The sequence below is a fragment of the Hemiscyllium ocellatum genome, chromosome 10 (genome assembly GCF_020745735.1).
Source record: "Hemiscyllium ocellatum isolate sHemOce1 chromosome 10, sHemOce1.pat.X.cur, whole genome shotgun sequence".
Classification (NCBI taxonomy): Eukaryota; Metazoa; Chordata; class Chondrichthyes; order Orectolobiformes; family Hemiscylliidae; genus Hemiscyllium; species Hemiscyllium ocellatum.
In genome coordinates, this window is record NC_083410.1 from 81,844,917 (window position 1) to 81,867,802 (window position 22,886).

The 22,886-nt window shown below is 39.8% G+C and overlaps 1 protein-coding gene across 4 annotated transcripts in view; it reads right to left on the reverse strand.

Annotated features, from left to right (window-relative positions):
• The window catches only part of agpat4 (1-acylglycerol-3-phosphate O-acyltransferase 4 (lysophosphatidic acid acyltransferase, delta)), a 192,394-nt gene that overhangs the window by 12,219 nt on the left and 157,289 nt on the right, over nt 1-22,886 (reverse strand). For all 4 annotated transcript variants that reach the window (XM_060831011.1, XM_060831010.1, XM_060831012.1 and 1 more), the window contains exons 7-8: nt 19,945-20,020; nt 13,304-13,502 (exon numbers count right to left, since the gene is read on the reverse strand). In XM_060831011.1, coding sequence (XP_060686994.1) covers nt 13,304-13,502; nt 19,945-20,020 — 275 coding nt within the window. The remainder of the gene's footprint in view (nt 1-13,303; nt 13,503-19,944; nt 20,021-22,886) is intronic.

Genomic DNA, 22,886 nt, shown 5'->3' on the forward strand with positions numbered 1-22,886 from the left:
TGACCTGCCATCTTGTAGCCATGTTACTCCCATGGTATCATTTCAGATACGGCTATTTTTACATTGTGTTTAGTATGGATGGAGAGATACACAAATTACTCATTGATTAGATTTGTCACCAAGAGTGGGACCATCTGACCAGCCTACCTCTGACCCTCCCCTTCGTTCCACTATCCCACAAAGCTAAATAAATGTTCTTTAAGGATCCTCCCTGCACTCCTCCAATCTCCATTTCTTCCCTAATTTGGTTTCCCATCTCCCCTGTCCTCTTTGACCATATCTTGTCTACAGTACTCAACTCCTGCTCTCATGCTCCTATTCCCACTAACTTATGGACCACTAAAACTACAGACCACTCTCCTTCCTTTCTAGGCTACGTCAGCCCACATTCTGAATGATCCGTTCTGAAGAGTCACTGGACTCAAAACTTTAATTGATTTCTCTCCACATAAGCTGCAAGACTTGCTGAGTGTTCTTCAGCAATTTATGTTTCTTTGTTTGAATGATTTTCTCTCCTTGAATTCTTACTTATTCTTGTACTTCATTTCCCTTTGCAAAAGTCAACTTGCAATTAGTATTTCCAAGTGCTTCCTGTTTTAGCATTCAAAGAGTGTAGTCCTCTCTAAATATAAAAATCAGGACTTTTTTAAATAAAAATGAAGAAGATTCATACTTTCTACATTATACTCCATCTGTCATCTGTGTTGTCCCCACACACCCAGTTTACATCTCTATGCAGCCTACATGCCATCCTCAAGCTTAAATTCCCAACTAGGTTTGCATTGCCAGCAAATTCAGATACAATCTATCTTTTCATAGAAGTCATTAATATAGATTGCAAATGGCTGATGAACTAACACTGATCCTTGTGGTAGGCTACTAGGCACATGTTGGCAACATGAAACCACCCAGTTTATTCCTACTGTTTCCTGCCAGTGAATAAATCTTCCACTCACACTAATGTAAGAATCCCAAATCATAAGTGCTTGTCTTACTTATTACTTCTGGCGTTACCTTTTAAAATGCCTTTGCAGATCCACTGGATTTCCTTTATTTAATTGAAAGATTTTCAAAACTCAAATTTGTCAAACAGGATTTCTGTTTCATAACACCATGTTGATTCTGTCTGATCATATGCTTTTTTCCAAATGCATTTTTAGGACTTTTAAATAATTCCACACAAACTGGTTTGCAGTTCAATTTTCTAATTTTTGAATTGTAGTCTTGCATTTAGTGTCATAGAGCTGCACAGCATAAAAACAGACCCTTTGGTCCAACTCATCTAATGACCAAATATCCTAAATAAATCTAGTCCCATTTGCCAGCATTTGGCCCTTATCCCTCAAAACCTTTCCTATTCATATAACTATCCAGATGCCTTTTAAATAATGTAATTGTACCAGTCTCCACCACTTCCATACCTGTACCACCCGCTGTGTGAATGTCACCTCTTAGGTCCCTTTTAAATCTTTCTCCTCTCACTATGCCCTCTAGTTCTGGACTCCCCCCATCCCAGAGAAAAGACCTTGGCTGTTCACGCTACCCATCCCCCTCATAATTTTAAGCCTAAGTAAGAGGTCCCCCCTCAGTCTCCAACGCTCCAGGGAAAAAAGCCCCAGCCTGTTCTGCCTCTCTCTTTAGCTCAAGCCCTCCAACCTTGGCAACATTCTTTTAAATCTTTTGAGCCCTTTCAAATTTCACAGCATCTTTTCTATAGCTTGGAGACCTGAAGTGCACACAGTATTCCAATAGTGGCCTAACCAATATCCTGTACAGCCATAACACGACCTCCAAACTCCTACACTTGGTGCTCTGACCAATAAAGGAAAGCATACCAAATACCTTCTTCACTATCCTGTGACTTTACTTTCAAAGATTATGAACCTGCACTCCAAGGTCATTGTTCAGTAATGCTCCCCAGGACCTTACCATTAAAATGTATAAGCCCAGCCCTGATTTGCTTTTCCAAAATGCACACCTCACATTTATATAAATTAAACTCCAATTGCCATTTCATCCCACTGGCCAAATTGATCAAGATCAGACGTAACCTTCTTCACTGATCACCAAAACCTCCAAATTTGTATCATTGGCAAACTTACTAACCATACCTCCTATGTTCACATCCAGATTATTCATATAAATGAATAAAGGCAGCAGACCCAGCACCGATCCTTGTGCCACACCATTGGTCACAGACCTCCAGCCTGAAAAGCAACCCTCCACCATCACCCTCTCATTTTTATTTCCGAACCAGTTCAATATCCAAATGGCTAATTCTCCCTGTATTCCATGTGACCTAACCTTGCTAACCTGTCTACAATGCGAAATCTTGACAAATACCTTACTGAAGTCCAGAGATCACATCCACCACTCTGCCTTCATCAACTTGCTAACTTCCAAATCATTGGGACTATTCCAGTGGTTTGGAAAATCATTATAAGTGCTTCTACCATTTCAGTAGTCACCTCTTACAATCGAAGATATGTCATTCCGTTCACTGGTTTCAACCCTTTAAATTCCTCCAGTACATTTTCTCAGATAAAATTAAGTTAATAATGCTTTTAGCTCTTTGGTTGCCTCCTATTTCAGTATGTAATTTGTTCAACATATGCTCAATTTCCACATTCCCCATGATGATTTCTCCCAACTGTCTCCAGGAAGACAGCTAACTTCATTGTTGCACAATTGTTAAAGCTATTGGGAAGCATTTTTGCAATCTATTTACGTATTCCTGGCTAATTTGCTCATTTTCTATTTTCCCATCATCTTTTGTGACCCTTTCGTTTACAAAATACTCCCAACCCTCAGGCCTCTTCATTTTAAGACTACCATTAACTTCCTTAGGGAAACCACAGCTAGGATCTATCTAGAAAGTGTTTTTCAATAGAATGTATTTTTGTCAAACTATGAACTGTTTCATGAAATATTTCCCATTTCATTTGTTACCTAGCTTTTAGTCTATTCACCAAATCAACTTTAGCAGCTCTTCTCTAATATATTTTGGCTACATTTAAGATTCTTGACTGAGCTAGAGTTTGTCGCTTTCAAATCTAGAACATAGAACATAACAGCACGGTACAGGACCTTCAGCCCTCAATGGTTCCACAGGTAGGTGCAACAATCTGAAGCCAGTCTATCCTACACTATTCTATTTTCATCCATGTTTACCTAATGACCAGTTAAATGCCCTTAATGTTGGTGAGTCTACTACCGTTGCAGGCAGGGCATTCCACACCAGTACTGAGTAAAGAAGCTACTTCTGACATCTGTCCTATATCTATCATCCCTCAATTTAAAGCTATGTCCCCTCATGTTAGCCATCACCAATCGGAGGAAAAAGGCTCTCACTGACCACCCTACCTAATCCTATTATCTTATGTCTCAATTAAGTCACCTCTAAACCTTCTTCTCTCTAATGAAGCCCAGTGTCAAGTCCCTCAGCCTTTCCTCATAAGGCCTTCCCTCCATACCAGGCAACATCTTAGTAAATTTCCTCTGAACCTTTTGCATATCTTACACATCCTTTCTATGAGGTGGTGACCAGAACTGTATAGAATACTCCCAAGTGCAGCCATGCCTGGGTTTTGTATAGCTGCCCCATGACCTTGTGCCTCCAAAATTCAATCACTCTACCAATAGAAGCTAACACACCCTATGCCTTCTTAACAACCCTATCAATCTGGGTGGCAACTTTCAGGGATCTATGCACATGGACACAGGCCTCTCTGCTCATCTACACTACCAAGAATCTTACCACTGGCCCAGTACTCTTTATTCCTGTTGCTCCTTCCAAATTGAATCACCCCACTTTTCCAGATTAAACTCCACTTGCCACCCCTCAGCACAGCTCTGTAGCTTATCTATATCCTTCTGTAAAATACAACATCCTTCAGTACTATCTACAATTCCACCAACCTTAGTGTTATCTGCAAGATTACTAACCCATCCTTCTACACTCTCATCTAGGTGATTTATGAAACGGAAACTGCAGTGGCCCCAAAACAGATCCTTGCAGTACATCACGAGTCACTGAACTCCAGGATGAACATTTCCATCAACCACCCTCAGTTAGTCAACTTCTGATCCAAACCACTAAATCACCCTCAATCCCAAGCCTCTGTATTTTGTGCAAACGCCTACCATGGGGAACCTTATCAAACGCCTTACTGAAATCCACATACACAACCACTTTACTTTCATGCACCTGTTTGATCACCATCTCAAAGAACTCAATAAGGTTTGGGAAGCACAACCTATCCCTTCACAAAACCGTGTTGACTATCCCTAATCAACTTATTCCTCTCTAGATTATAAATCTTTTCTCTTTAAACCTTTTCTAACACTCCATATAACTGATCATTTTCTTCCTTTGGATCTTTTACTGCAAGACTTTGGATGTAGGTTTGTTTGCTGAGCTGCAAGGTTCATTTCCAGACATTTCGTTAACCTACTAGGTAACATCTTCAGTGAGCCTCAGGTGAAGCAATGCGGAAAATTCCTGCTTTCTATTTATGTGTTTGGGTTTCTGATATAATTTCCGGTGAAGTCACTTCCTGTTCCTTTTCTCAGCTAATGAACTTGAAAGACCCTATACAGACAACGAGCAATACAATACCATAACAAACAATACATTGGACAAACAGGCAGAAAACTAGTCACCAGGATACATGAACACCAACTAACCACAAAAAGACATGATCCTCTCTCACTTGTATCCTCACATATGGACTTCGACTGGGACAACACATCCATCCTAGGACAAACCAAACAAAGACACAAGAATTCCTAGAAGCATGGCATTCTAACCTGAACTATCAGCAAACATATCAAGTTAGATCTGAAAATGTGTTGCTGGAAAAGCGCAGGTCAGGCGGCATCCATGGAGCAGGAGTGTCGACGTTTCAGGCATGAGCCCTTCTTCAGGAAGGTAGACCCCATCTGCCACCCCCTGACAAAAGGAACAGGAAGTGACTTCACCACAGGAAATGATATCAGCAACCCAAAGAAACCCAAAACATACAAACAGAAAGCAGGAATTTTCAGCATTGCTTTGCCTGAGGCCCAAAGATGATGTTATCTAGTAGGGTAACAAAACATCTGGAAATGAACCTTGCAGCTCAGCGAGCAAATATACATCCAAAACCTCAACCTGAGCTATAAATCTTCTCAAAACTACAAGATTAATAAACAGCCCTAACCGCACAAAACAGAATCTAGAATAGCTTTAAAATCAGTACTCCGTTTTCCTATTACTTTTCCGCTAAATTCTCAGATGTGTTGGGACTTCAGAATCTCATGTTGACTCAAATTTTCCATCCTAACATTTATAAAAATAGCTTCTACAGAGTCATTAAAGATACACAGCACAAATGATGCTGAGGGTTAGTGTGGTCTTGATGGGCTGAATAGCCTGCTTCCACACTTTTGGGATTCTATGATTGTACAATACAGCAACACCACCTCACTCAATTCCTTCTTAGAGTTTTAATTGCTAAGATTGTGCTGATATCCAGTATTACAGGAGCTTCTTCCAATTTAATATTGGAAATACTGAAGATGGAGGTGAGTGTCATTAATTCAGCTCCTTTGTAACCGATTTCATTCCCCTCCACTGACAGCTGTCTGACAATGAGCTTGAAAGACAGTTTTATTCTGTGAGGTTTCTACACATATCATTACTATTTCCATGTCAGTAACATTACCTGTTACCGTTTTGATCTCAAATCCTCTGCCACTCAAAGTCTTACCTTCAGACTAGACCAGGCTAACACAGTCTATCCTCCCTAAGCTTTGTGTTCTCCAAAACTGCCTATGTTGTAACTCACATCAAATTCTATTTACATTCAACCTGTGTTCAATAAACCTACACTAGTGTCTGATCAAGCAAGGTCTTTATTTCAAAATTTTCATCCCCATTGTCAAATCTCCGCAGAGTTTGGTCTTTTCTAATTCATCCAGCCCTATATATTTCTCATATCTGCCCTGCTCTAATTCAATTTTAAAATCAATCCAATACCACCATGTCTTTAGCTGCCTCAGCTATAAAATCTAGACATCTCTCCCTAAACGTTCTCAGCTCTGTTCCTCTTATTTTCTCCTTCAATCCAGTCCTTAAGGCTTTTTTGACCAAGCTTTTGGTCATCTACACCAATACCAAAATATTACACTATTCACACACAGGAAAGAGACTTGCAGTTATTTGGTGTTTTACATGATCAATGGATATCCCAAAAGTACTTTACAATCAATTAAGTATAATCAAATCTAGAGAACCAAGATAGCCAATTTGTATACAAAACACTTAGAATCAGGAAAGAGCTGACCTTCTGATACCAATAGGAAAAGAGGTCTCTGCATTTGCTACTGCTGCGATTTAAGACTTTGAATTCAGAGTTGGATTTAGGCTAGATGCACTTAGTGTTTAGTTCCTGGTACAAATCATGGTCAACAGCATACGTACAAGGCAGCTTCAGTGATCACCAGCACCCTGGCTTCAATGGACAACAGTGGGTCACAATATCGGACATTGGTATGTGTTAGGTCCAGGATTCGGGGAAAATTGGGAAGATGAATAATTAACTGAAAACTGACAAGGTTGATAGGGACTGCAATGCAAAATTAACATGGCGGCGTGCACAGTAGGGAAGCCTTACCCAACAGGTACAACCTGGAACTCATCAACTTGAGCACAATCTGGAAAGCCTTTCATCTTCAACCAAATCTCAACTATGCATTAAACAGCAGAATGGCGGTCAGCACACTTAGCTTTGTTTAGCTTGCAGGGGCAGGCTCCAGTTTTGGCTAATATGGGTCCTATGGAGGGGCAATTGCATCAAATCAGGCAGATATTGACACTAGCAATCACATTTGCATATGCATCTCATTCATTGAGAAGTACATAGATTACAAAGCCTGACCATAAGCAATCTTGACCTTTTTACTGATCATCGCAAATTAATCCTAGTAATCCCTGCACTGTAGAAGTGATCACAGGTGATCTTTAAAGTTTCACCTATAGATGAGAATTCCAGAACACATTCCAAAGATCTCATTAACACCCAGTGGCTCTGACCGCCATATCATGAAGTGCTTTGAGAGGTTAGTTATGGCCCATGGCAATTCTAACCTCCGAGCTTGCCTCGATTCCTTGCTCTTTATTTGCCCATGAGCAAAAATAGGTCCACAATAGATGCCATTTCCCTAGCCCTACACTGATCACTGGAACATCTGAACAACAAGAACCTCTGTCAGGCTGCTATTGATCGACTACAGCTCCACCTGCAACACCATAAAGCCTACCAAGCTAATCTTGAAACTCAGACCTGGGCATTAGCTCCTCCCGTTACAATTGGATCCTCAGCTTCCTGATGCACAGACTATAATCAGTGAAGATAGACAAGCACCTCCATGATAATCCTCAAACTGGCACCCCACAAGGATGCATACTCAACCCTCTACTGTACTTGCTGTACACTCATGACTGTGTAGCTGATCATCTACAATGTTTGCTGATGACACCATCATTGTAGGCCAGATATTAAACAATGCTGAGTCAAACTATAGAAAGGAGACAGAATGCTTGATGTTGTGGTGTAATGATAACAGTCTCTCTCTGAACGTCAGCAAAACATAAGAGCTGATCATTGACTTCAGGAAGGAGGAGGAGGACACACCCTTATCAACAGAGCAGCGGTGGAGAGAGAGTGTTGAGTGGATCATGTTCCTCGGAGTGACAATAACCAATTTGTCCTGGCCTCCCCATGAAGGTGTAACGGTCAAAGTGGCATACATTTCTTCAGGAGACTTAGGAAATTCGACACTCATACAAGGACACTCACCAACTTTTACAGATGCATCATAGAAAGCCACCTGGTACATAATGGCTTATTCAGCAACTACTCTGTCCAGGTCTGTAAGAAACTACAGAAAGTTGTGCACAGCCCACACCATCATGGAAGTCAACCTCCCTTCTTGGACTCCACCTGCACCTCTCATTACTGCAGAAAGGTGAGCAAAGACCCCTCCCACCCTGGTAATACTTTCTCCCAACCTCTTCAGTCAGGCAACAGATACAGATGCTTGAACATATGCACCAACAGGTTCAAGAACAGTTTAGGCTTTTATTAGACTGCTGAATGGACTTCTAATTTCTTGGGTACATATGACTACAATAAATCAGATCATCAACAGGACAAGGGTGTAGAGATACTTCCTTCTCAAACTGCATTTCTTGGATGATGTGGAGTGTGATGTGACAAGACAAAATTTTAGTCACCCTACCAAACAAACAATCTTCCACTACACTCATTAAAAGGCTTGTGCAGCATATATCTGAATAAAGTCTCACATATCAAGCAATCCATGTAAGACATTCCACTGCCCTCCTTGTCAATGGCCTGCAGCCATTTAGCAAAAATACCTTGGTTATTCATTTATCTATGCCTTGTGATTTTATAAACCTCAAAAAAAAAGTCACTCAACTTCCATGCTCCAGTCAAAAAAAAAAATCAGACTATCCAGTCTATTTTCATAACTCAAACACTTCCCAGCAACATCCAGGTAAATATTTTCTGAATCCTGGAAGGTGCAGGAAACCACCCTCGGAGGGATCAGTGTTTTGTTCCTCAGAAATGGAGGAGGACCTGATCGTTTAAGAAGAGGCTGGGTTGATTTAACTAGCACCTGAAATGGAGGTGAGGGGGAAAATTAGTTATACAATATACTCTGGCAGAATTGTAAGGATACCAATACATCCTTTGGACTGTGATTACATTGGATAAGAGCTTAACAGGAGGAAAATGGCAAGAAAATGACATTCATAGAGAATATTAAGAGTTGAAGAATTACTTGCCTCATCTCCTCTTTCACAATCTTTACAAGAATGTATCTAAAAACACCACGGGTAAATCCAACTCAGTACACTTATACTTTCTAGCAGATGGATTTCCACCTCACCAGTCATGTCCTTAGCACACAGCCTTGCACGTCTTTTCTTTTTTAAAACCTGTCGCACTGTTAGAACAGTTGAAATCAGATAATCCAACACATGCTAAATGTCTGCCTGGTTTACAATAACTCAGCAGTGTAATATCTGGTGCATTTACCCACTGAGCCATCAGGAGCTAGTGCATTACTTTCGTTTTAAAAATTTAAAATCCAGTAGCAAAGTCAAATTTTACCAAATCTACAAGTGAAAAAGATGCATTTAAACAAATTTGATATTCTTCAAAACTTAACTTGAACAAACTTCAATGCTATATAGTTGCATTTCTATACTGCCTTTGTAGCAGTGAGAACATTGAGACATAGCACCAGGATTCTTTAAGTTAAGGAACTGCCTAACGATAGTGCCTCAGACTGGTTGAGCTGCAGTTGCTCGAGACCTGCAAGGGCAGCACATCCAAAAACTACTAAAGCTAGTAAACAAATCCATCCTTGCCCACTCCCGACCACCCGTTCTCTCTGCACAATACACAATACTAAAGAGTCTAAAGACAACTTAGGTCTATCTGAATAACTAATAAATCAAAGAATGACAATTGCTCTGCAAACAATGTCATCATTGTTAAAAGCAAAAGAATGGAGAACAGCTCACCACTATCTCTTTTTTATTTAGATTAGATTACTTAGTGTGGAAACAGGCCCTTCGGCCCAACAAGTCCACACCAACCCGCCGAAGCGCAACCCACCCATACCCCTACATTTACCCCTTACCTAACACTACAGGCAATTTAGCATGGCCAATTCACCTGACCCGCACATCTTTGGATTTTGGGAGGAAACCGGAGCACCCGGAGGAAACCCACGCAGACACGGGGAGAATGTGCAAACTCCACAGAGTCAGTCAGTCACCTGAGCCAGGAACTGAAACCGGGTCTCAGGCGCTGTGAGGCAGCAGCGCTAACCACTGTGCCACCGCGCCGCCCACGGTGTATCCTGAAGTTTTGATCAGCGGAAAATCAATTTTCCCCAACTATATTTTTCCACCCATAATATTTGCATCCTATTCATCAATATGTACACAAATACTACAGGTTTTAGAGGTATAGCTTAAGTCACTTTTGTCATTTGTTATAGAATTAAGCTGGTTTACAATAACAACAAAGCCTAGTGTGAATTGCTTTCCCTGAAGAACAGAGTCAGGCAGAAAAACTGATCTTAGCGGTTTAATTGGGTGGCTCATGGAAGAATGGAGCTTGATTATCAGCACATTCTTCTCCATTGAATGGGAGCATTACGTGCAGACACTGGAAATTTAAGGTCGTACTTTGTATCTGCAAATTACTTCTACAGCTCGGCAGTTCCAATATGACACTTTCTCTAAGTTGTTGTAATACTTGCATTTGATGTTACATTACTGTTGTAATATTAAGGGAAAGGGACTTTTAAAAAAAAATCACCACTGCATATGTACGTAAGTATGATAGCAACTAAAAATCTTAGGGAAGATATCTGAAAGTCAAATATTGCTCAAGTTCCTTTTAAAAACTTACTTGACCCATTTGTTTGTTCATACATCTGCTCAAATGCTTGAACACGGCAAAAAAAAAAATCAGAAAAGGTAGAGCAAACTGCCATTGGCTGCCAATGAAAATTGCCACCATTCTCAGAAAATTGCTTCTCTTTAGGGTGGAGTGTACCATCTTATGCCAACTAAGCAATTTGACATGCAAATTAAGTGAACAGCTTTTAAAAAACCACAAAGGACTTTTTTTCCTTGGAACATAAAACACCCTATTCTTTCAGATACAACTAATACTTCAAAACACTTTCCTGCTTCATTATTCATCTTTGCCTGGTGGCACAGGGCAGTCTTTTGAACAGTTCAACTATGGCCACCTTATGAATTTGCAAACCATGCAAATCAGTGCTAAGGCCAGTAGTACAATTGTAAACAAGATGGCCATGTTAAAATGGCATTGATCAAAGAGTTAAAGTTCCTTTTAGGTTTCCCACAATGTTAGGATCACCATCCTCCAACTCTCCAAGTTATTTTTGAAACTGTTATTGGCCAACATGTTCCCACCTCTAGTATATTTTAAAATGAGACCACTTCAGGGGAATGATAGCCACAAACCACCAGCGCCAGGTAACCATTTAGAAAAATTTCTACATGAATTTGAATTAAGTTTATTGTCATGTGTACAGAGGCACAGTGAAAAGCTTTGTCTTGCGAGCTTATTGTCATGGCTGATTAAGGGCAACTGGCAGGTACAATCAGGAAAGTACAATACCACTTTCCCTTCACAATGACATCTCGACAGCAGTCACCAATTTTTAAAGGAATTTACAATGTTTTAAGATATTCTTACATCCACCTTCTCACAGCATTTACTGTTGAAGGTACCCTCCAGACACAGGAGCCCACTCAGGCTCATTAATTAGACAGGCTGGTGGAGATGGACATTCGAATGCCTGCCTTCTCAAAAACTATCCTCCAGGTCCTACCATCAGCATTTGTGAGTAAAGACGGGATTGGGACACAAGAACACATGCTCCTGGAATATTTTAGTGTAATTAAACTGGAGCCGTATATATTAACAAATATGATTTATACGAAAATACATCTGGAAATGTCACCAGGATAAACCTACTTTAACTTTTTTCTCCCACAAACTGACTTTACCTCTGATGTAGCAAGAATTGACATTTCCTGTCCTTTAAACTGTATTCTACTTTCTCACAACTTTCTACTCCACTTCATTCTGCTCCACTACATGTCACTCTCTTTCCAAGATTTAACTACACAATAGTTTCTCTCATTTTCAAATGAATCCAACTTGAATATCCCAAAAACTGTCAATCCTCCTTCCAGCAATATAGTTTTTCCTGAGCACAATGTTCATATCGCTCCATGTCACGAGGCACGTTTCCTCTTTTAACACTCAAAACTGTCAGCTACTTTAAAGGCTTATATTCTTCCATTCAATCCTTGCCAAATATCAACTCATCTTCAAATCCTTCTTCTTATGGAAAGACGTCACTTCATTATTTTATTTTTATAGTTTTGGTTTGGAGCTGTGAACTGTGAGCTGACAAATGAAGGTGAAAGTTTAAAAACATGTTGATGCTCACACTGAAAAGAACTAACAATCTGATACTGGTTTACAAGGACAGGTCTGGAAATTAACTGCAGGCTGATTCTTGTTCAAAAGAAACTATAGATGTACACAACAGTAAATTAAAAAATTTGATGACCGTCAAGGTCAGTTTAATTTGATTTGGCGGTCTGTATCTATGCCATACCTCAGGGTGAAATTATTCTGCTGCTTCCTGCCAAACAAAGTTTGCACCTTACCCTTTTCCATTTCCCTAACCATTTATGGCCAAGGATAGTGGATGGTGTACAGCAGAAACCACAAATCCCTGGAGTTATCAGCAGTGCTGCCTTCATAAATTCCTGCAAATTCACTGGCAGGCTAGACATACCAACATGAGCATCCTCAGTAGAATGTTGGTAGAGAACCTTTGTTTATTTTGAGAGAAAACAGTGGGGGAATGATCCAAAGCAAGTGAAAGTATGGAAAGCCTATGCTGATATGTAGAGCTGGAGAAGCACAGACAAGCAAAGATATCTGTAGATCAATACTTTTGGGAAGAAAATTAAAAACCAATAGTGACTGGCTTAAATAAAGGAATGTTACCTAATGCAGGATTAGATTAGGTATATAGAAATGAGGAATGGATAGCTGGCTAATTATCACCTTCCTAACTCAGAAACAGACTTTCTTCAGAACCTTAACCACTATGAAGCAGAGATCAGCACAGATAAGAGTCCATAAATTGGAACCACCTTGAATTTGTAAGTTGTCGAGTATTAATTATGATTAAGGCTCACCTAATCTTTCAGAACAGATGAATCTACAGGTAGAACAGTTAAAAATTAAAGAGCAATAATAAACAAAAAAATTAAAATAGGATTTAACAGCATCACATCCTTCAACTATGTGCCCAAGATAGCATGCACATGCATTATCATCACATCTCCACATGCAGTCTTGTTAGTGACATCCAGGAATAAACTTTTCATGACAGAATCAGAATAAAGACCTTGAAAGATGCTTGCTACTTAAAACAAAACAACATAGCCACTGTATATTTGAACAGAGGCCAGAGGTGAACATTTCTATATTTGGAAAAAATCAGCTCCAGGTTCAAAGTAGAAAAGGGAATTATTACATGTTCTGCCAAACCTTCTCCAAAATCTTCAAAGTGTTTACATTTCTTTATTTGACAATTCAAGCTCATGCTGAGCCATGCTGCACACATTCTAGATGGAAACACAAAACCTATGACTTACCTACAACAATGATAAGTGAGAAAGTAATTAGGGTCAAGGAAGATCCATTGCAGATCATATTAGCAATTAAGTTAAATAAAGGAAACAGCAGCAACAGAGCCCAGAATAGCCAGTTTACAAGGACCCATGGTCTTTTCGGTGGTACAATTGGAGTGCCTGGATAAAAGCCATTTTTGAAGTAGTCTGCCTGTAGCATATCCTAGAATTGAAAACAAATTGTAGGTTTTAGTGAAAAATTAAGCAAAAGGTTCATCCATTACATTATTTGTGCATTGTCTTGGGTTCTTCTGGTCATTTCTTTAAATACTAATGCATCATCTGACTAATGATAATACAACTTGTGCATAAAATGAGATGGAATCACCACAGCAGTATGATAGCAATGTGCAAATACATTTGGTTTTGATTTTTCATGCTCAAGATGTATATCACACTGGGCATGACACCATTTTGTTGCTAAAAATTAGCCAGTAGGTCCTCCTTAACAACACTGGGGTCTGGTGCCAAGATTAGGAGAGCAGTCTTAGGCTTGTTAAGCAACAAAGTAACAAAACAGTCATACTCCTTGACTCAATCTTACAGACAATGACCCAGATAACATCAAAAGTAATCCGAAGCAGGTCCTTTCACCCACAAGGCTTACCCAGACATTGCATTCTATTGTGTAGAAGCCAAGAGCGTGCTACCCAGAGGGGTCTCAACATTGATTCCAGACCTGTGAAATCTTATGGCATACAGTCAAATAAATTAGGAAACCTCACGCTGGAGTACCATATTCCCACCCACTTGATTGATGCATCAGTTCTCCACATCAAACACCACTTGAAGGAAGCATGGAGGTGGCAAGTGTACAGAATGTACTCTGGGCCAGTGACTTCAATGTCCATCCCAAAAGAATTACTCAGCAGGAAAACTACTGACTAAACTGGTTGAAACAGAGCACAGCTACTAGACTTTGTCTGCATCAAGTTTTGAAGAAACCAAAAAGAAAAATCATACTTCACCTCATCCTCAACTATTTGCCTTACACATGCATCTGTCCATGACAGCTTTGGTTAGAGCAACCACAGAACAGTCCTTGTGAAATGAAGTTCCAACCTCACGCAGAAGATATCCCATTTGTAGCGCTACTATTAATACCACGGTAAATAGAATAGACTTCAAAAGAGATTTAGCAAGACTGGGCATCCATGAAGTACTATGGCCTAACAGCAAAACTGTACTCAACACAATTACAACCTCATGGCCTTGCAAATGCTGCACTTCATCTTCAGTCTATATCAAATGCAACAAATATTAGACAATATCCAGGCTTGAAGCAAAAGTGAGAAGTAATAATTTGCCTGACATTTGTAAGGCACATGACCAACACCAAAAGGCAATACATCCAACATCCTTTGACATTTAACATTACTATCACTGGATCCTTCACGATCAACACACTGAGCTGCTATTCACCAGACTGAACTGGACTAGTCATTTAAACAAAGGCACACACATGTTAAAGATAGGAATCATGCAGAGGGTAACTCACCACCTGATTCCTCAAGTAGTATCCAAAAGCACACGTCATGTTATGATGGAACACACTCCTCTCGCCTAGATGAACACAGCTCCAACAATGCTAAAGAAACTAGACATCATCCAGGACAGAGCAGCCAACATGATGGCACTACATCCACTTCCTCCATCAACAACTCTGTAGTAGCAGTGTATATCACTGCAGAAATTCACCAAGGCTTCTTAGACAGTACCTTCCAAAACTAACGATCACTTCCATGGAGGAGGACAAGGGCAACAGATACATGGGAACACCACCACATGCAAATTCCCCTTCAAACCACCCACCATCTTCACATGGATATTAGATCAATAATGGAAATATATCACCATTCCTTCAGTGTCACTTGGCCAAGATCCTGGAGCTAACAGCACTGCTGGTCTACTTACAGCACACAGGCTGCAGCAGTTCAAGAGAACAGCCTCACCATCACCTTCAAAGGCATCAAGGGATTGGCAATAAGTAATATATCAGCAATGCCCACATCTCATTAAAACAAATTAAAGTACTCTATATCATCCCAATTCAACAGTTTCAGATCATGGTATCTGCCCAAATTCATTTCTTCACAGCAACCACTGAATTGCTGTTTCTATTTATATTGTTAATAACCAGACCCCAGGGGAGGTTCCCCAATTTGCTCTGGTTCTAGAGAGGTTAGCCAAGGCTTCTGAGTAAGCAGAACTGAATTGACACTCTTCCTTATTCACCACGCCTTCAGTTGTTTCAGAGGTTGCCTTTCTTCTCGACCAACATACTTATGCTTTGACAGGAACCAATTTAGTCAGGCATTGATGGATTTAAAAGAAACTGTATTAAATACTTTGCAAGAAAAAGTACTAATGCAAGAAATGCGCAGGTTAGAAATCAGTTGAGAACCAAATGGAGGAGATTAAAAAACGTAAACAAAAAAGTTATACAGTTGAATAATGGAGCCCGTCTTCACAATCCTGAGTTTCACAGATTGGTTGAGATACTATCAAATTATGATTGAATTGAGACAGAGGGGGAGCGAGAGACAGAGAAAGAGACAGACAGAGACAGAGACAAAGAGAAATCTCCACAGAGACAGAGAAAGAAACAGACAGAGAATGCGAGAGCCCTTCTGTTATCCTGTTCCCATTTGTTACATTAGTTACTTGACCAGCACTCAGTTAAAAATGTTTTTTTACCTGCAAAACAGGGGCGAATAGTTCATAGACGGTAACCTTCACATCACACCAATCAAATCAGAGGTGGTACATAAGAACATTCACTCACAGAAGGTTACTAAAGATGAAACGGGCTTTTTAAAACTAATGCCCTTGTGTATTTTTCAAAGGGGAAAAACACAAAATGTGTCTGTGGTTCGAGAGCTCTGCAAGTGGTGGGTTGCTGTTTAACCGCAAGTTATTAGCCCTTCGTTACCTCTGTAGTTACAAAGAATCACAACCCAGTCTGTTTTGACTCACTATCTCTTCCCTTCGAAGAGCTGTTTACAGCCTCCCTCAATTTACATCCATAGCCATTTCTAGTTACATCAGACCCTTTGCCAAAAAAAAAAGACTTAAAATATTGAATTTTCAACTTAAGTGTCCTCAATACCTTGAGGATTTGACCCGTGATCATGGTACAACTCTTGGCAAATCTTGTTTCTCTACTATTCTCATTACCATCCTATGCCTTACACTACCATACTTCTCCTGCCCTCCTTCACGGAGCTTTTGTTCTTTTCTTCCTTTACCTCTTTTCCTAACTTTGTACTTGCTTAATATGTTGTATCTTTTTACTTTTAAAACATAACTTTTTAAATTATCAAAGTAAAATTAATTTTATTTGCCATGAAAAATATTCAACATTTTAGACTCAGCCATACATGCCAACTAAGTTTCCCAAACTAAACTAGTCTCACTTGCCTGTGCTTCACCCATATCCTTCTAAATCATTCCTATTCATGTACCTGTCCAAATGTTTTATATGTTGTATCAGTATCTGCATCTACCACTTCTTCGACTGTTCACGCAGAGGATGGTTCATACGTGGAATGAAAAAACATTGTTCCTCAGGCCCCTTTTAAATCTTTCTCCTTTCACCTTAAAAATATGCCCCCTACTTTTGAACTCCCCCACGCAAGACCATTACTATTCACCTTATCTATAACCCTCATGATTTTATAACTTCTATAAATGGTCACCCCTTAACTTTCTACGCTTCAGTGAAAAAAAAATCCAAGTCTATCTAGCCTCTCTTCCTAACTCAAACCCTCCAGTCCCAGCAACACCTTGGTTCAGAAAAGATTTACCCTCTTCAATTTAATAATATCCCTCCTGTAGCAGGGCGAAGTGACTTCACCAATGTCCTGCATGACCTTAACTTGATGCTCCAACTCCTATACTTAAGGTCTGAACAATGAAGGCAAGCATGGAAAACCCCTTCTTAACCGCCCTATCTACCTATGACACAACTGTCAAATAAATGTGAACCTGAACCCTTAGTGTGTCTGTTTGACAACACTATCCAGGGTTCCACTAACTGTATAAGCCCTATCTTTAGTTGACTTACCAAAAATGCAAAACCTTGCATTTATCCAAATCTTACTCCATCTGCCACTCTGCAGCCTATTGGCCCAATTGATCAAGATCCCTTTGTAATCTTAAGTAACCTTCACTGTTGACTATCCCACCAATTTTGTATCATCAGATCTCAAACAAGTTAGACGAATATTTAGAACAGTGGATCCAACACTGTTCCCTATGCTACACCACACTGGTCAAAAGCCTTCAGTCTCAAAAACAACCCACCACCCTCTGTCTCCTACCTAAAGCCAATTTTGTATCCAATTGGCAAACTTTCCCTGGATTCCCACATGATCTAACTTTACAAACCAGTCTGCCATGTGAAACCAGTCAAAGGCTTTAGTAAATATCAACCACTCTGCCCTTGGTTACATCCGCCAAAACCTCAAGTCTGACGCACAATTTCTCATGCCCAAAAAGCATACTATTGATTGCTAATCAGTCTCTGTCCCTCCAAATGCACGTAAATCCTATCTCAGAATCCTCTCCAACAACTTAACCACCACTGATGTCAGACCCTCTGGTATATAGTTCCCAAGCTTCTCCTTACAGCTTCTCAAACATAGGCACAATATTAGCCACCCTCTCATCCTCCAGCACCTCAAATATTTCTGCTGGGGATCCCACAATTTCTTCCCTAACTTCCCACAATGTCCTAGAATACACTTGATCAGATCCTGGAGATTTATCCACTTTTATATTTTTACGCCTCAAACTCTTCTGTAATGTGAACTGCTTTCAAGACATTAATATTTATTTGCGAGTTTCCTAACCTTCACATCTTTCTCTACATAAATACAGACATGAAATATTTATTTAGTATCTCTCCCAAGTCCTGTGGCTCCACACACAGATGACCTTGTTGATCTTTAAAGGGGGTCATAATGTCTCACCAGTTGCTCTGAATGTACAAGTACAATCTCTCTGGATTATCTTTAGCCTTGCAGATAAGATTACTGCATATCCTCTTTTTGCCCTGCTGACTTCCCTCGAAGAATGTCCCTACACCCCTTACACACTTCAGGAGAATCACTTAATCCCAGTTATCTTTACTTAACATATGCCTCCTCCTCTTTGACCAGAGCCTCTTTATTATTCCTTACAATTATCAGCCTTACCTTTCACTCAGATGTATAATGCATCTGAATTCGTTATCTCACTTTTGAAAGCCTCCCACTTGACAGTGATCCCTTTACCTGCGAACGTCTACTCCAATCAACTTCTTAAAGTTTTGTCTAATAGCATCAAAATTTGCCTTACATTAGGAACTTTAACTTTTATACAAGATTTTCCTTTTCCATAACTATATTAAAACTAAATCGAATGATCACTGTTCTCAGGGTGCTCCCCACTAACATTTCAGTCACTTGCCCTACTTTAATGTCCAAAAAGAGAAATACAAGTTTTGCTCCTTCTCTAGTAGGTACATTTACATATTAATAAAGAAAGTTTCCTTGAACACATTTAACCAAATTCTTCACCATCCAAGCCCTTACCACTATGGCAGTCCTGATCTATATTTGGAAAGTTAAAATCCCCTAATACAATCCTATTATTCTTACATAGATCAGTGATCTCAACATATTTGCTCCTCAGTTTGCCACTGACTATAGTATGATCCCATCAAGGCAATCATCCCCTTCTTATTTCAGAGTTTCACCTATATAGCTTCACTGGGCTATCTCTCAAATATCCAAAAAGTACAGTGGTAATGTTTTCCTAATCAAAAACACCACTCCTTCTCCCTTGTCTCACTTTCTATCCTTCCTATCACATCCAAAACCGCAGAACATTGATCTGCCAGTTCCTGCCTCAGCCATGTTTCTGCAGTAGCAATGACTCAATTCCATATTCCCATACAGGCCTGGAGTTCATCTGCCTTTCCCGCCAGACCCTTTGCATTGAAATAAATGCAGTTTAATTCTTCAGTTATTTTGTTCTGACTTGCTCTTGTCTGCTTTGTTTAATTAACTTGCTCTCTAAATTGCAAACTATGCTCATCTGTCTCTCTATTCTTATTACTTCTTAGGATCCAACCCACCCACTTATTAGTTTAAAAGCTCCCAAGTAGAACTTCAATAAAAATTTCCTGCTAGGATCCTGGCCCCCTCCAGTTCGTGTGAAAACAGTCACTTCGGAACAGATATCTTCTGCCCCGCCAAAAAAAAGAGATCTCAAATGATCCAAGAGTCTGAATCCTTGCCTACTACACCATCTCCTCAGCCACTGATTTAATCTGCCCTATCTTTTTATTCCTACTCTCACTAGCACATGGCATCAAAAGTAATCAATTTTCTGTTTAACACAATGTGCTCAATGTTGCAACAAGCAAACCAAAGCAGCCCATTTTGCTTTGGATTGCCAGCCATTTGAGATTTAGAAATCTTTAGTGCCTTAAGTCACTCAGGTACCAAAGTAGGAATTGGATTGTTGTAGCCTTCCAGAAAACAGGTACTCCCCTGATGAGTGAAATTGTTATGAATAATTCAATTAATATTCCTTTGTTACTGGAAAGATGAATTCACCTTTTCTTGATATAGTTTATGAAGCCAGGCAGCACATGCACTTTCATCCTCAGGAATATCTTCCAATGGGATTCGCCTGCAAATTGAAGCATTGAAACATTTTAAACAATAAAAAAAACAAACATTTTTACTAAATATATCTACATTCATCTGAAACAATTACCATTAATGAGTCTTCTATTTATAACCAATAAACAAACCATCTCATGCAGAAAGTTTTGAAGCCATTTTCAACAACGAGAGACAGGGAGAAAGTGAGGGAGGACTGGAGGTGCTGGAGATCAGGGTTGAGTGTGTGGTGCTGGAAAGAGCACAACAGGTCAGGCAGCATCCAAGGAACAGGAGAACCAACATTTTGAACATAAGCCCCTCATCAGGAAAGACACATTGGCAGCACAGTGGCTCATTGGTTAGCACATTTTGATGTCGGCCTGGGCTTCATCCAGGATTTTATCCCCACCCACCACCAGTTCAGGGATGTGTAGGTTAGGATTAGCCACAGGAAATGTGGGGTTACAGGGTCGGAGGTTGGATCTGAATGGGATGCTCTTTAGAGGGTAGGTGTGGATTCAATGGGCCAAATGGCCTACTTCCATACTGTAGAGCTTCTACGATTATATTTTAGCAAAGATTAAACCAAAAAAAAAACTGTTTTTGCTGAAGTCTGAATAGATTTAAGAAGGTTAGCAAGTTACAGCTACAGACTGTCATTTGAAAATTATGCCACAGCGACAAGAGGAACCTGACTCAGAAGGACAAATTTGTAAGGAACCATCAGAAGAATTACAAGAGTTTTGGATGTTATATTAGGGGACTTCAATGCTACCATTCTATATTAGAATAACGTTAAAGGGAAATATGGACAAGAATTCCTTGAGTTTTCAGTCTAAAAGGAAGCATAGCCTAACTCATTGCTAAGAATTCCGTGTAGCAAAGTCGAGCAAGTGATAGTCAGCAATGTTTTTTTTAGGTGACAGGTGAGCAGTTATTACTTAAACTAGAGAAGTGATAAATAGAAAACAAAGATATGGTAGACTAATTAAATACATATTTTGGTCCTTCACATCCATGGTGGGGGGAGGGGGGGGGGGGGGGGGGGGGGGAGAATGGAAGGAAATCAGTATTAGTACAGAAACATTGTTGGGTAAATATTTGGATTAAGAGGTGGATAAACCTCCAGGAACTAATAGTTTCCATTCCAAAGAAGTGTTCTCAGAAATAGTGGATGCATTGGCTGTCATCTTTTCATATTCTGTCGACTCAAACAGTTCCTACTGACTGGAAGGTAGCCCCCACTATTTAAAAAGCAGACAGAGAGAGAAAACAAGAAATTATCGACCAATTAGCCTGACATTGATAATGCTAGTCAGCTATAAAATATTTAATAGTAGACTACTTGGTTAAAAAAAAACTGGATTAGACAGACAGAGTCAGGCGTAGCTTTACAAAATGGAAATCACACTCCACAAATTGAGAACATAACTAGGAGAGATTTTAGGGGGAGACAGACAATGTGGTTAACTTGGACTTTCAGAATGTTTTTGAGAAGGTCGCACATAAGATTTAGATGCAGAATTAGGCTATATGGCCCATCAAGTCTGCTCCACCATTCAATCATGGCTGATATGTTTCTTAATCCCATTCTAACACTTTCTCCATGTAACTGTTGTTCCCTTTACTAATCTAGGAGTTCTCTCTTGGTCCTAAATACTCTTGATGACTTGGCCTCCACAGCCTTCTGCGGTAATGACTTAAAAGATTCATCATGCTCTGGTTGAAGAAATTCCTCATCTCAGTTCTAAAAGGGTCATCTCTTTACTGTGTCCTCTGATCCTAGCCTCTCCAACTAGTGGAAGCATCTTCTCCACATGTACTCTATCCAGACTTCAGGTGTTTTAAAAGTTTCAATGAAATTCTTTCCCCAAGATCTCTCTAAAACTTCACAGAGTATAAATCCAAAATCCTGAACCACTCCTGATATGCTCTTTACCAGGATCATTGTAAAACTCCTTCACCCCTTCCAAAAAGCACATCCTTCCTTAGATACAGGACACAAAACTGCCCACAAAATTCCAAAAGATGATCTGACCAGAGACTTTTACAGCCTCAGCAGCACATCTGTACTCCTGTATTCTAGCCCTTTTGAAATAATTACTCGAATTGTATTGGTCTTCCTAATTACCAACTGAAACTGCGTGGTAAACTGAAGGGGTACTACTTCAGGATTCTCCAAGTCCCTTTGTACTTCAGATTTCTTTTCCCTCATTTTAGAAAATAGTCCATGCCTGTATTCTTCCTACCAAAAGGGCATAACCTCACTTTTTCACATTGTATTTTTTCTTTACCTTTCACAAACCATGCTGACTCTACCAGACTGATTATGATTCTTGAAGTGCCCTATGACCTGCTTATAGAGTGGAAACACAGCTTGGTGAGGGAGGGAGTTTGGTAAGGAAGGGAGACATGTGCTCTTTTTCCATTTCTTTCCCTATCTGCAGCCTCAAGAAGACCAGGAGTTGAAAAGCTGCGAGAGAAGTGAATGGCTTTTGAAAACAGAGCATCACCACAGAGATAACAAGTTCATAATGTGAGAACAGGAGCTAGCACAGGAACAGTGACAACTTTGGTAAGTAAACCCAGGTGACTATTTCCATCATCCATAAGAGACTAGCATAGACAGAATCATGTAGAGTCTTAAAGAATGAAAACAGACTCTTTGACCCAATTCATCCATGCTAAGCAGATTTCCAAAACTGAACTAGTCCCATTTGCCTACATTTGGCCCATATCCAGCAAAACCTTTTCTGTCCATGCCCAAATGTCTTTTAAAATGTTGAAATTGTACCCATCTCTACAACTTCCTGTGGCAGTTAATTGCATATTTGTACTACCCCCATACGAAAGTTTCCCCTCGCACTATTTTTCCCTGTAAAATTAAAGTG